Source organism: Myotis daubentonii, chromosome 2 (assembly GCF_963259705.1).
Source record: "Myotis daubentonii chromosome 2, mMyoDau2.1, whole genome shotgun sequence".
In the NCBI taxonomy this organism is placed as follows: Eukaryota; Metazoa; Chordata; class Mammalia; order Chiroptera; family Vespertilionidae; genus Myotis; species Myotis daubentonii.
Window position 1 is genome coordinate 10,710,441 of NC_081841.1, and position 12,485 is coordinate 10,722,925.

The 12,485-nt window shown below is 46.4% G+C and overlaps 1 protein-coding gene across 7 annotated transcripts in view; it reads left to right on the forward strand.

Moving 5' to 3' along the window:
• The window catches only part of LARGE1 (LARGE xylosyl- and glucuronyltransferase 1), a 440,149-nt gene that overhangs the window by 373,407 nt on the left and 54,257 nt on the right, over positions 1-12,485 (forward strand). For all 7 annotated transcript variants that reach the window (XM_059681723.1, XM_059681724.1, XM_059681721.1 and 4 more), the window contains 2 exons: positions 6,913-7,025; positions 8,896-9,021. In XM_059681723.1, the coding sequence (XP_059537706.1) occupies positions 6,913-7,025; positions 8,896-9,021 (239 nt within the window). The remainder of the gene's footprint in view (positions 1-6,912; positions 7,026-8,895; positions 9,022-12,485) is intronic.

Below are 12,485 nucleotides of genomic sequence, written 5' to 3' on the forward strand. Positions count from 1 at the left end.
TCCCTTTCATCATTGATGTTTCTATCTCTCTTTCCTCTCCCTTCCTCTCTGAAATCAATTATATATATATATATATATATATATATATATATATATATATATATATATATATTACATTATATATATACACATATATAAAGATGAGTGAATTCATAATAGTAAATCAATTGCTAGGTATGCACATTGATTGTCAATTAATATTTCTCAGTTTTGCAGTGTTGAGTACTGTTCCTATTGGTGCAGATACTTTATTTAGTATCATGGGATTTTACTTCCAAGCGGGAAGCAGCATATACCGGCTGATTTGAACTTACAGTTTTTTCATCTTCGTAATCATGTTAATGTTACGTTGCGATTGCCCCGTATTACAGAGAAGGCACTGGGGCCCAGGGCTTTATTCAAGAGACAGGCCAGTACGTGCCAACACTAGGACTCACACCGAGGCCTTCGTGTCCACTTGCACTGAGGTTCTCATTCCCAAAGGCGCCCTCTGCTGTGGTGGCTGCAAACAACTGTTTCCAGATTCCACGCCACCGCCTCCACCAGGATCTTTATTGTTCGAATAACCTGTGGTTAATTATAAATTCATGGGCAAAGACAAAGATCTTCACCCATGCTAGACAACTCTGCAGCCTCTTTTTGGAAGGAGAGGGAGAACGGGGTTAATCCCTCGTGAGGTCTGCTCTTCGAATGTGGTGGACAGTCTGCTCCCTGCTGGGCATTCACAGCCCCGGAGGACAGCCTGTCTGGCTTGACCTTCGCGTAGGTCATCCTCTGCTTCCTTTACGTTTCAGTGGAGATAGCGTTTATCTCAGGAGCCTTTCCCTAATGCTTCCCCCGCACTCGAGTCACAGTCAGCCGTTCTTCCTGTACCAGACCCTGTGGTTCCGACCACATCTCGCATCTGTCACTGTGTTTTCCATTTCCTGGGTTACTCATCTCCTTTCCCTAGCAGGGCTTACTCCCCAGGAACAATAAGCCCTACTAGGGAAAGGAGATGAGTAACCCAACAAGGAAAATAAAGAGGCTGCATGAAGTTGTCTGGCATGGCTGAACACATGTGTCTTTGCCCACGAATTTACAATTAACCACAGCTTATTTGTACAATGAAGACCTTCGTGTCCGATGCTGACGCGGGGGAGTGAATTCTGCTTTACACACTGTGAAGTCACCAGTTAACAGTGACTAGAACCCCGGGGGGAGCTCAAAACCTACCTCTACAAGGAATCATAGAAGAAAGAACTTCTGAGTGAGGACATGTGACTAAAGGCCGCAGAGAGTCCCCACTGGTTTGCTCGTCGGGTCAAGGGCAGCTCCCATGAGGCCCGGTGGTGGGTCCTGGGAGCCCTGATTCCCAGGAGCTGGTGCTGGCCACGTACCCATTTGGCATCGGCATTTAGCCTGCATCAGCACCCAAAGGAAATGCCTCCCACAGACTCCGCCGGCAGGGGGTGCACAGTCTTCGTTAGTCCCCACGTTCCAGGATGAAGGCCCTTCTGCAGACAGGGCAGCGAGAAGCACTTGCCAAGCGCTGGCCAGCGCTTGCCACTGGAAAGGTGACCCCCTCCTTAGCACCTCAGTTCCCACATCAACCCAAAGGCCATGAGGATGGCTAGCTTGCCTCCTCCCTGGGGATGCTGTAAGTCCGAAGGGATGAGGAAGCCGAGAGTGAATTGCATGAGCTTTGCGACATGCTTGCTCGTGAATTTTGTTGTTCGTTTGGATTCTGATTCTTGGATGGACCTGGGAATGGATAGACCTGGTCCATGTACTAAACATCCTGGGATGCTGAAGCGGGAACCAGGCTGAGTGTTAGCTTGTCAAATGTGCAGAGAGGTGGCTGAGTGGCAGCGTGCCATGGTGCCAGTTCTGCTGGGAGGAATGGTCTGATGAAAGGCGGGGGGCGGGGGGATGGTGTTAAATGGTGGCAAGACTCTCATGGGCCTGGCAGGTAGTCCAAGATCTGTGGCTTGTTCTCAGAGCACCTGAGCTGCTGGAAGCCTTAGCCTGTGAAGGGACTCGATAAAGCAGCATTTAGGTTGGCTTTTCTAGAACAAATTCAGCCATGGTCACTCCCTTACAATCCTTCACTGGGTCCTAGTTATCCTTGGCAGGATTTTCCAGCTCGTGTGGCACATGTGGGTGACAGATGTGCCAAAGGAGTGATCCCCTCAGCCCGGGGGCACCTGGATGGGACTGAAGGCAGCCGGATCAGCCCTTTCAGCCACAAGCAGCTTCCTCCATCTCCCCCAGCGAGTTACAAGAATATCATTTTCTGTTTAGGAAATGATATGCAAATGGTTGGAAAACACCTCTTTGGCATAGATACAAGGACCTTGCCCATTAACTCCCTGCTGCTTGCTCAGTCTCACACCATGGCATTGGCCCGAAAGCACTCTATTTAAACGGTGCAGCCGTCACACACTGGAGGTCTGGGATAGCCCAGTCTCACCAGGCTGCCTGTGTCCATGTTTCCCATATCCCCACCTTGTCTGCCTGACTAAACGCCAGCCCAGCTCAGCCTAGGGCCCCTCCCCTGTGTTTCCTTCATAAGCGCTGCACATTCTCGTTGTTCACAGTCGCCGCATGGAATCAGAGCGGTTTGTGTGTCTTCCACAAAAGGGCCCGGCAAAGACTGAATGGTACACACCCAGGAAATAGGTGCTAAATGAATAATTTTGTGTGAAACCCATGAGATTAGGAAAAGTATGGAAGAAACCCAAGTACCAGTCGATTTCCATGAGTGTGCACACAGTAGGTGCTCAGTAAATCACTGTTGGATGAACGAGTAAAAGAGGAGATGAGAAAGCCTCTTTAAAGGTAGAATCTCTGAGACTCGAGGATGTCTGGAAAGCAGGGGAGAGGGGCGATGGAGTCATTCCAGATGTTTGAAGACAAGTAGCACCATCAGCACAGCAATCCTCACACGGCTTTCGAGGCGGTCCCCCAGCTAAGCTCTCAGACGTGTTCCCAGCAAAACATGTGTGCAGTGCATTGGGATTAGAATGTTTATTGCAACATTATGTGTAACAGCAGCAACATAGGAAATGGCCAAATGTCCTTCGGTAGGGGAATGCATACATACATTTGGTATATTTATACAGTAAATAGAGTGAGTACAATGTATAAACTACGTATTTGAACTCTTAATGCGGTTAAATCTTAAAGACAGCATTGGGTGAGTAGAAAATATTCAGTATAAAACACTCTAAAAACACCATATGGTGTTAATTAATATATGCATAGGGAATAAAATATAAAAACATGCTTGGCAGTGAAACCCGGCCCTCTCATGATGCTGGTTACCCTGGGGGGAGGGAGTGCGCGAATGAGATGGAGGAGCTCTTGTTCTGTCTGTAATGCTCTATTATTAACAGCCAATGTAGCGATATATTAGCATTCATTAAACTGTGGTCGTGGGTGTTTATTATAGTAGTTTCTGTACTTCTCTGATGGTTTGCAGTAGTTTGTGCTTTTAAAAATTAACTCAAACCGCCCAAAAGGAAAGGCTGGTTAACTGGGAGAATGATCCGAATTTCTGTATTTAGCCTTCTGTCCCAGACACCCTCCCCTCTTCTCAATGAGCCTGGCAAACACGGTGGAATCACATCTGCCACTTAGGACTCGCCAAGTCTTCACGCCATTTAAAAGCATCGATTCTCAGCTCAGGCTGCAGAGAATGATGGATCTACAACATGCATTAAAATCTTTCACCATTGCGTGTAGCTTCTGCCCCAACATTTTCTTCTGTATATTGGAGCATCTATCCAACCTCATTAGAATTCGTTCCTGCAATAACATTTCATGAAATTCTCTTTCACAGGTTTGACTGGAATCTGTTTCCCTGAATCCATCACTATATTCTCTTGGTTTGTAACTTTGCAAATGTTTATTCCTTTTCTCTCCAGAAGAAGCAATCAAATAACACCCTGTGCCGAATTTTACTATTTTACTGAAATTGCTTTTGTGTGGGGGGAATAATTTTAGTGGTGTGCTAGAGCTAGCTCACACCAGCTCACTTGGGCCAATTGGGCACATTTCTTCCCCACTGGTGTTTAATGACATCACATTGGTAGCTTGAAATCAGCCATGATGGGAGTATTTACACCATGGGAGTGGGCAAAAGCTACAAATTGGGTTTTGGTTTTTTTATCTTGAAGGCTGGTGATTAAACATTTAGGAGCTTACCACTGGGGGGAGGGGGGTGTGAAAGTTTTCTGAGTTGTGCAGGGTGAGTAACAGTTTCCTGCTTTTACGCATGGAGAAACCTGTTGGGGTCCAGACCCAGCAGGTCCAGGGGTTCCCAAAGGTGTGGACGGAGTCGGCGAAGAATGAATGACATGGAGACAGCGTTCAGGTGATCATCATAGCCAGATTCTGTAGCCAGATTCTGTCTTTATTCTGTTACATCTGTATTTATACCAGTTGGTTTTAATCCTATCTATTCTATTCCAAAGGTTAGGGCATTTCTTATCTCCATTCCAAGGTTACTCTATTGTTCTATTAAGCTACAAGGAAGTAACTGAAGGAGATTCTTCTAAGTAAAGATTATGTAGCTTAAGCGTGATTGTTCGTAGTTAAAATGATTAATTACCCGCCTGGCACTTAGTTAAGGAGTTTTATTCCCTCCCTAACTCCAGGGAAAAATCCCCACCTGGGGAAACAGGTCCCTTGAAACATATGTTGTGCAGATGTTTCTTCCCTGAAGCGACTGTGGCAAGCAGCAAGGATGGACCGGCTTCCGGCAGAAACCAATAGTCAGAAAAGGAAAAAGTCTTTGGCCTGAGTCCCAGGGCCCCAAGAGGCATTGTGGGGGCTCTGGTCTGTGTGGTGTAGACGAAAAAGCCCTGGTTTGGGGTCAGGCAGATCTGAGTTTGGATCTGGTATAGTCTTGTACTGTCAGTTGTTCAAGTGCCTGTCTCAGCCCCTCAGTTTCCCCACCTATCGCATAAGGATGACAAGATCTAGCTTGTAGCGATCTTGTGAGTGTTAAGTGAAATAATATCCTAAAAAACAAACAAACAAAAAAACCCTAACAAAGCACAAAGGAGATAAGCACTAGGTGTAATTTGCACTTCTGACTTCTAAGTTCAGGCTTCTGCATATATCCCATTCTTTCCATGACTTTGTGTGTATGTCTGTCTGTGTGTGTAGTTTATTTTTAAATTTCGACTCTGAGCAAATTACCTTTAACTAAATGGTGAATATACTTTTTCTCCAAATACGTGCCCCTGGAATAAGTAAAAAGTCTCAGTGTTGACATTTATGTGTGATACGGAGAATTAGTTTCTTTCCAGCAGTCTTAGAAATGTATATACTGGGTCTCCACGAAGATCATTTCTCTGCCTGGCATTTTCCTCCCTGACCCTTCTGCTGAGCTAAGCATCCTGAGGAGGACTGACTTGGGAGCCCATGGGTGCTACAATTCCATCCGCCAAATTAACCGCAGTGCCTCCTGGGAAACTCTCGGCTCTGAGTGCTGTGCTGCATTCTCGCTGCAGGCTCTCACTGACCTGGTGGTAGACGGCCGCTTCTGAGCCACTCAGCTAGGCCAAAACGTATTTTTTTTAGACTTTTATTTTAAGGTTAATTAATTCCTTTTTTGGCTGCGTAATACAGTTAGTTGTTTTAACATTTAAAAAATACAAAAGGGTATATATAATGGCAATTTTCCTGGCTACACTATCACCCATTTACCCCGGTCACTCCCCACAAAAATTAATAGCAGCAACAGTAAAACACAGGAAGGTGGGGAGGAGGAGGAAGCCACCTCCGATGATCAGTTTCTTATGGAACCAAAGGCTTTGGGAGCTCGTCTTAAAGACCCAGCGCCACCACGCCCTTCACCGTAGTTCACATATGTGGGGAATCGAGGCGGGCTTAAGGAGACCAATGAAATCAGAAACACTCATAGGGCCCGTCTCCAAACATAAACTAAATTGCTAAGGCGTACCCAGAATAAAGTCACAGAGGAGCTGCTCTTTGTCTGTAAAGATAAATGGCACATATTGACCAAACACCATCCATCAACTGAAGCGAGGTAGGTTATCATAGCTCTGGGGGGAAACATGGCAGAAACCTAGTATTTATAGGAAGTATATGACGATTGCTGGGCTCTTTTAAAACTATTGTGGTAGCCCTAACTGGTTTGGCTCAGTGGATAGAGCGTCAGCCTGCGGACTCAAGGGTCCCAGGTTCGATTCCGGTCAAGGGCATGTACCTTGGTTGCGGGCACATCCCCAGCGGGGAGATGTGCAGGAGGCAGCTGATCGGTGTTTCTCTCTCATCGATGTTTCTAACTCTCTATCCCTCTCCCTTCCTCTCTGTAAAGAATCAATAAATATATTTAAAAAAAACACAAAATAAAATTATTGTGGTAAACTATGCATAGCATCAATAGGCCATTTCACTGTATTTAAAAGCATATAGTTCAGCAGCATTAAGTGTATTCACATTGTTAAGTACACCCGCCTCCAGGAAGGGCTAGGCCAGTGGTTGGCAAACTCATTAGTCAACAGAGCCAAATATCAACAGTATAACAATTGAAATTTCTTTTCAGAGCCAAATTTTTTAAACTCAAACTATATAGGTAGGTACATTGTTATTAACTTAATTAGGGTACTCCTAAGGCTTAGGAAGAGCCACACTCAAGGGGCCAAAGAGCCGCATGTGGCTCGCGAGCCGCAGTTTGCCAACCACGGGGCTAGGCCTTTGCCTGTCTCAGTGCTCGCAGCAGCCTGAGGCCTGTATTTGTGTTCTCCATTCGATGCGATTGCTTCAGGTCTCACTGAGCAACTGGCGGAGCCTGGGATTGAACCCAGGCGTGTTCAGCTCCAACACAGGTGGGCGGGGGTGCCTGGCTCTCAGCCTCACTGCTGTTTTGCTCACCCTCCATCCTATGCTGTTGCCCAGGGGTGATCCTCCTGCTCCTGGACAAGCTGCGGAAGATGAAATGGGAGCAGATGTGGAGGCTGACCGCCGAGAGGGAGCTGATGGGCATGCTGTCCACGTCCTTAGCGGACCAGGTGAGTGGCCTGGTTAGAAGGAACGGTCGCTCCTGAGGATCCCGGTGCTGTTTCTCAAGCAGACTTGGAAGTAGATGGGTCTGCATTCTCTTTCTGCCAACGGTGTGACTGTGTACCCGTGGGTAGATCTGCCTTCTCCGGCCCGTCTAGGACGACAGCTCAGCCTGTGGGTTTATTTCCTTTGTTCATGCATCTGTTCATGCCGCAGACCTGCACTGCACGCTGGTTATGCCAGGGGCTGTGCTCAGATACAGGATTACAGAGATGAAAGAAGGACGCCGGCCTTGGCCTCGGAGAGCTCAACGTTTATTGAAGCGGACTCATAAGTAAACGATAATTTGGTGTGTGACGGGGAGGTCGCTGCGTGCAGAGCGCCCGGCCTGCCCCCTGAGATTCCAGAGCGCACAGCGCGGTTCTGGACAAGGTCCCATCTGCCTTCCTGGCAGCAGAGTCCGACTTGCAGAGCGAAGCCTTTTTGCCTGGATCCTGTGCTATGACCCTATCCCCCAGGGCAATGCATGTAAAGAAAAGGGACACACTGCTTGGCTGGAGAAACCGGCTTTTAATCCAGGCCGTCTGAAAAAGTCCCGCCTCTCCCCCAAACTATGCATATAAGATCATAAAAACCCCATTTCTCATTTTCTCTGGAAGACGCAGGGCCCCGGGCCTTTGATCTGGGCTCTGCCCGGCTCTCACATTTAGATTTCGAGTTTCCCGTGGCGCTAATGGCCGTCTTGAGATGTGAAGACAATTTCTCTGGCTTCCTGCGTTTTATCCTTCCCCATTCATCCACAAAGCCAGCAAGCTCTGCGGTTTGTTCTGTGTTCAATTGTCTGAGTCGTTGAATGCTTGCAAAGTTTTCTAATACGGAGGAAAGGAGAAAGTCTGTAAGGTTACTTGACTTTTTTCTTTTTTTTTCTTCTTTTTTTTTGGGAGCATGATTATTATGCAGTATTTCCCAAGCAGCCAGAAACCAATTTCCTTTTCAAACATGAGATCCGGTAGAATGAATGAGTTAAAAATTACCCAGGTATCTGATTTAAACCTGCGAGGAAATCTGTTCTCCAGCCGCGTATTTTAAGCCAGGTCACCTTACCTTGCGTGTGTCCCCCAGAGCTGGCAATCGGATGTCCGTGACCAATGGGGATGGTTTACTCAGCCATCTCCAGCCGCGGGGCCGGCGCTCACCTCCCGGCATCTCCTGTCAGCAGCGAGTTAATAAGTATGGCCCGGCCAGGGAGCTTGGAGAAGAGCCGAGAGAGGTGAAGCGTCTTTAGAAGAAGCCCGGGCTGGAAGGGGAAGTGGGGAGTGGGCACCCAGGAGCCATGGCCTGTGGGGAAGCCCAGGCGCATCCATCATCGAGTCCACCAGGAGCCCCAGCAAGAGCTGCCGCCACCGCAGCTCTCGTTTGTCTCAGCCCCTGAATCCGCAGCTTGTCATCCTGCAGGTTCCTCTCCGGGCGGCGGGGGATGGATCACATGGGCCCCTCGATGAGGTGGGAAAAGGGGCGGAAAAGCGACTTCATTTATTGGAGGCCGACTCAATGGCAGAAACGCTCCCCGCCCGCCCGCACGTGCGCCTGCCATATGGTGCGCTCTGAGGCCAGCAGGACCCGTGGGCTGGGGCATCCCCCATCTCTGTCCAGGCGTGAGCTGGGGCATCCCCCATCTCTGTCCAGGCGTGAGCTGGGGCATCCCCCATCTCTGCCCAGGCGTGATTGCGTGGTTCCCAGAGAGAGCAGGCGGGGCAGTGCCCCGCTGTGTGAGCCAGCCCGTTTGGAGTGCCCACAGGTGCCGCGGTGCCTGGAGAGCCAGCAGCGTCTGCGGGACCCACCTGACCGTGTCACTGTGTCTCCGGCTTTTATCCCCAGGACATTTTCAACGCCGTCATCAAACAGAACCCCTTCCTCGTGTATCAGCTCCCCTGCTTCTGGAACGTGCAGCTGTCGGACCACACCCGCTCCGAGCAGTGCTACCGAGACGTGTCTGATCTGAAGGTAGACTCGGGACATGTGGGCGGGGGTTTTGGGGGGAGGGAGTGAGGTGCCCTGCAGTGGCAGAGGGAAGCTGGCTGGGGAGCACCCTTGGGGGGGGGGGGCAGTGGTGAATGGCTCTGAGCTTTGTGTGCCTGTGGTGAGAGAGATAAGGTGAGGGGACCAGAAAGAACGTGCCTTTCTCCTTTGTTGTTGTTGGGTTTCTTTTTTTCTCTTCTTGTTTGGGCTTTCTGGAAAGCAGAAGGTCTCCTGGCATCAGAACCAGCTTGTGCGGTTATTCTTGCCACCTGCTGCCGGTCGTTTTGGTTCATGTGGGCTCCCGAAATTCAGTCAAGTAATTCAAACAAAAACATTCAGTGAGGGCCTGTTCTGTGCCAGGTGCTGTAGATATGGATACAAATAACATACTTCCTACTTTCAAGTCCTTCATGGCTTAGAGGAGAAGTGAGACATGTAAGGAAATAAATGTAAAAGAATATGACAGGTGCTATGATATGTATGTGGGTAGGGGAGTGGGTGCAAACATAAATGTCTCATTCTACCTCCGGGAGAAGGGATGGTGACAGCAAAGCCTTCCTCATGGGTCTCTAGGTACCAAACACAGCAGTAGGGCCTGACAGTAGAAAGATAACGGAGACAGGCTGTGTCAGTTATCGTCTGCTGTAGATAATGCTGCGTAACAAACCATGCTAATAGTGGCTGAAATCAGCAACTGTTTATTTAGTGGGTGAGTGTACAGGTTGGCTGTATGGTTGTCTGACTTTCCCAACTTAACCAAATGCGTATGTCCGAGCGGACGGCTGGTGGCTGTCCTCCAGTGTCCCCCACAGCCCGTCAGCGGGCCTGTCTGGTTTGTTCTGATGGCAAAGCAGAGGTGGAAGAGGAAGCCAGAGTGCACACAAGGAAACCTTGAGTCCTTGTTGCTGGGATTCTGTTGACCAAAGTAGCCATAGGACTGTGGCCAGACGTAAGGGATGTGTCAGAATTCCTGGCCCACAGTTGGAGGAGTGAAGAACTGACCTCAGCTATTAAGTGGTAGATCGAGGATTTGAACCCAGACCTATCTGACACAACTGTGTTTTTCACTTCTCTGGCTGTATCAGAGAGGTAATAGATACATGCATCCATCTGGAGTTTATTTATTTAAAATGTATATCCACCGTCCACATGACACTATAATAATGATAATTGCAAGTTTAAAAAAAGCAAAAGGGGCCCAAACCTTGCTTTTCTTGTTGGTGAATCTTTTTCATTGGCTCCTAGCCCGTGTCCACATGCGCACGTTATATCTTATTTATGGTCAGAATGCTCATAGAATTTTGTACTCTTCTATTCCATAGCATTTCTGTTACCTTAGTTGTTTCCAAACTTTTACTACAAATACAAACTGTGCTGTGAATGAAATCACAGTTAAAAAGAAAGAAGTTTTTTTTTTTTAAATGATCTTGAAATCTATTGCAAAATGTTAGAAACTAAAACGGAAGTGCCTGCATTATTCATTTTCTCAATCAGCATTTATGCCATTCCTTCAATATGTCTTGTTCTTGTTAGTCATAAAGAAAATAGATGATATACACAGGAATATGTCCAAGAATAGTATGAACTAGAAGTTCAGAGGGGAGGAAAATAAAACCAACCCTGTAGAGAACACCTAAACATCAGTCCATGAAGTCTGAAATAAGCAGAGGCCAGGATGAATGACAAAGTGTAAACCCAGAGAATAAGCAAAAAGCAGCTAGATATGGCACTTGTTACCAAGGGCACCTGCTGATCCGTGGTGTTTTAAAAGTAGGTGACTATCCCTGGCAGGGTGGCTCAGTTGGTTAGTGTCACCCTGTGTACCAAAAGGGCTTGAGTTCGATTCCCAGTCAGGGCACATACTACATGCCTAGGTTGTGGGTTCAATGGTCGGGGCATGTAGGGGAAGCAACCAATGGATGTTTCTCTCTCACATCAATGTTTCCCTCTCTCTCTCTCTTCCTTCCTCTCTCTCCCAAATCAATAAAATCATATCCTCTGATAATGATTTAAAAAAAATAGGTGACTATAATTTATTGTTCAAATGAGGGAACGCCATCACGTGTTACACTGGGACAAAAGGCCTAAATCCCAGTCAGACCAACCATATGTACCCCCATCCTAGTCAAAGGCTATGCCTGAGAACTTGGGCCCCCACAGGAAGAGAGACAAGCATGAAGTCAGAGTCCCTGAAGAGTGACATCCTTAGGGTTAAACAGTTTAAAAGTTCCTGGTGAAGAGGAGACAGCTGTTGTCCGTTTTATCCTTGGCTTTAGGTGAAATAGAGAGAAACGTTTCCCCTGAGAATTTCTCACTTCAAGCCTGTGTTCCTGTTATTTGGGGGCACTGAAATTATATGCATTGGGGCAAAAATAGAAAGAAAAAAATGAAAAGTTGCCAGGTACCCGGCAGAAACAAAAATCTGATCTGGAAGAATAACTCTCAAAAACTAGACTTCAGAATTCTTTAGGTAAGTTTTCAAGAGAAATGAGTTCTCAAATATCAATCACCAAACACACAGGAAATAAGCCACCATGAGAGAGGGCAGAAACTGCAGACTGTAGAATTAAATCTCAAAGACTGCAGGTATTAAACATAAGTATTTCTATTGTGTCTGAAATATAAAAGAATATTGATAATAGGATGGAGGAATGAGAGATTCTCAAGTGAATAGGCCTATTTGGCTCAAACAGTACTTTCAGGAGTTAAAAACATAAATTTGGAAATTACAAATTAAATGAACAGTAGATTAGACTCCGCTGAAGAAAAATCAGTGAAAATGGATGAAATATTTGAAGAAGTTATTCAAAACAAGGTGCACTGAGAAAAAAGGATAGAAAACTAAGAGAAGGTAAGACACTGGGATATGTCTGACTAGACTCTCAGCAGGAGGTAATAGAGACAATTGGAAGTGAGGAATCATTGGATGAGATAGTAAGTAGGAATTTTCCAGACTGTTAAAAGGTATTCATAAATACAAGAAGGTTTCATACCAAGCAGTTTAAAGAGAAAGCCATACTTAGACCTACAGTAATGAAATTGCAGCACCCTAAAGAAAAGTGATTTGAGAAAGCCAGGGAGAAAAGACAGATTCTTTGCAAAGAAATTGCACGTGTATGATAAGCATTCTTAGCGGCAGTGGAAGTCGGAAAAGAGTAGAAATAATATCTTCAATGGGCTGATAAACAATAACAACAAATTGTATACCTAGCAAAACAACTCTTCAAACATATAATATTCAGATGAGCCAAACCAAAAATAATTTACTACAAACATATGTAAACAAAGAAATTTCTAAAGGATGTTCTTTAGGAATATTCCAGATTCAAGAAGGAGTGTTGAACAAACAAATTAGAAATATTGTGGGAACTCCAAACAACTTATAAATAATAGTAATCTATATAATAAAAGCCTAAGCAACCCTTACAGTGGAACGACCAGAACAACTG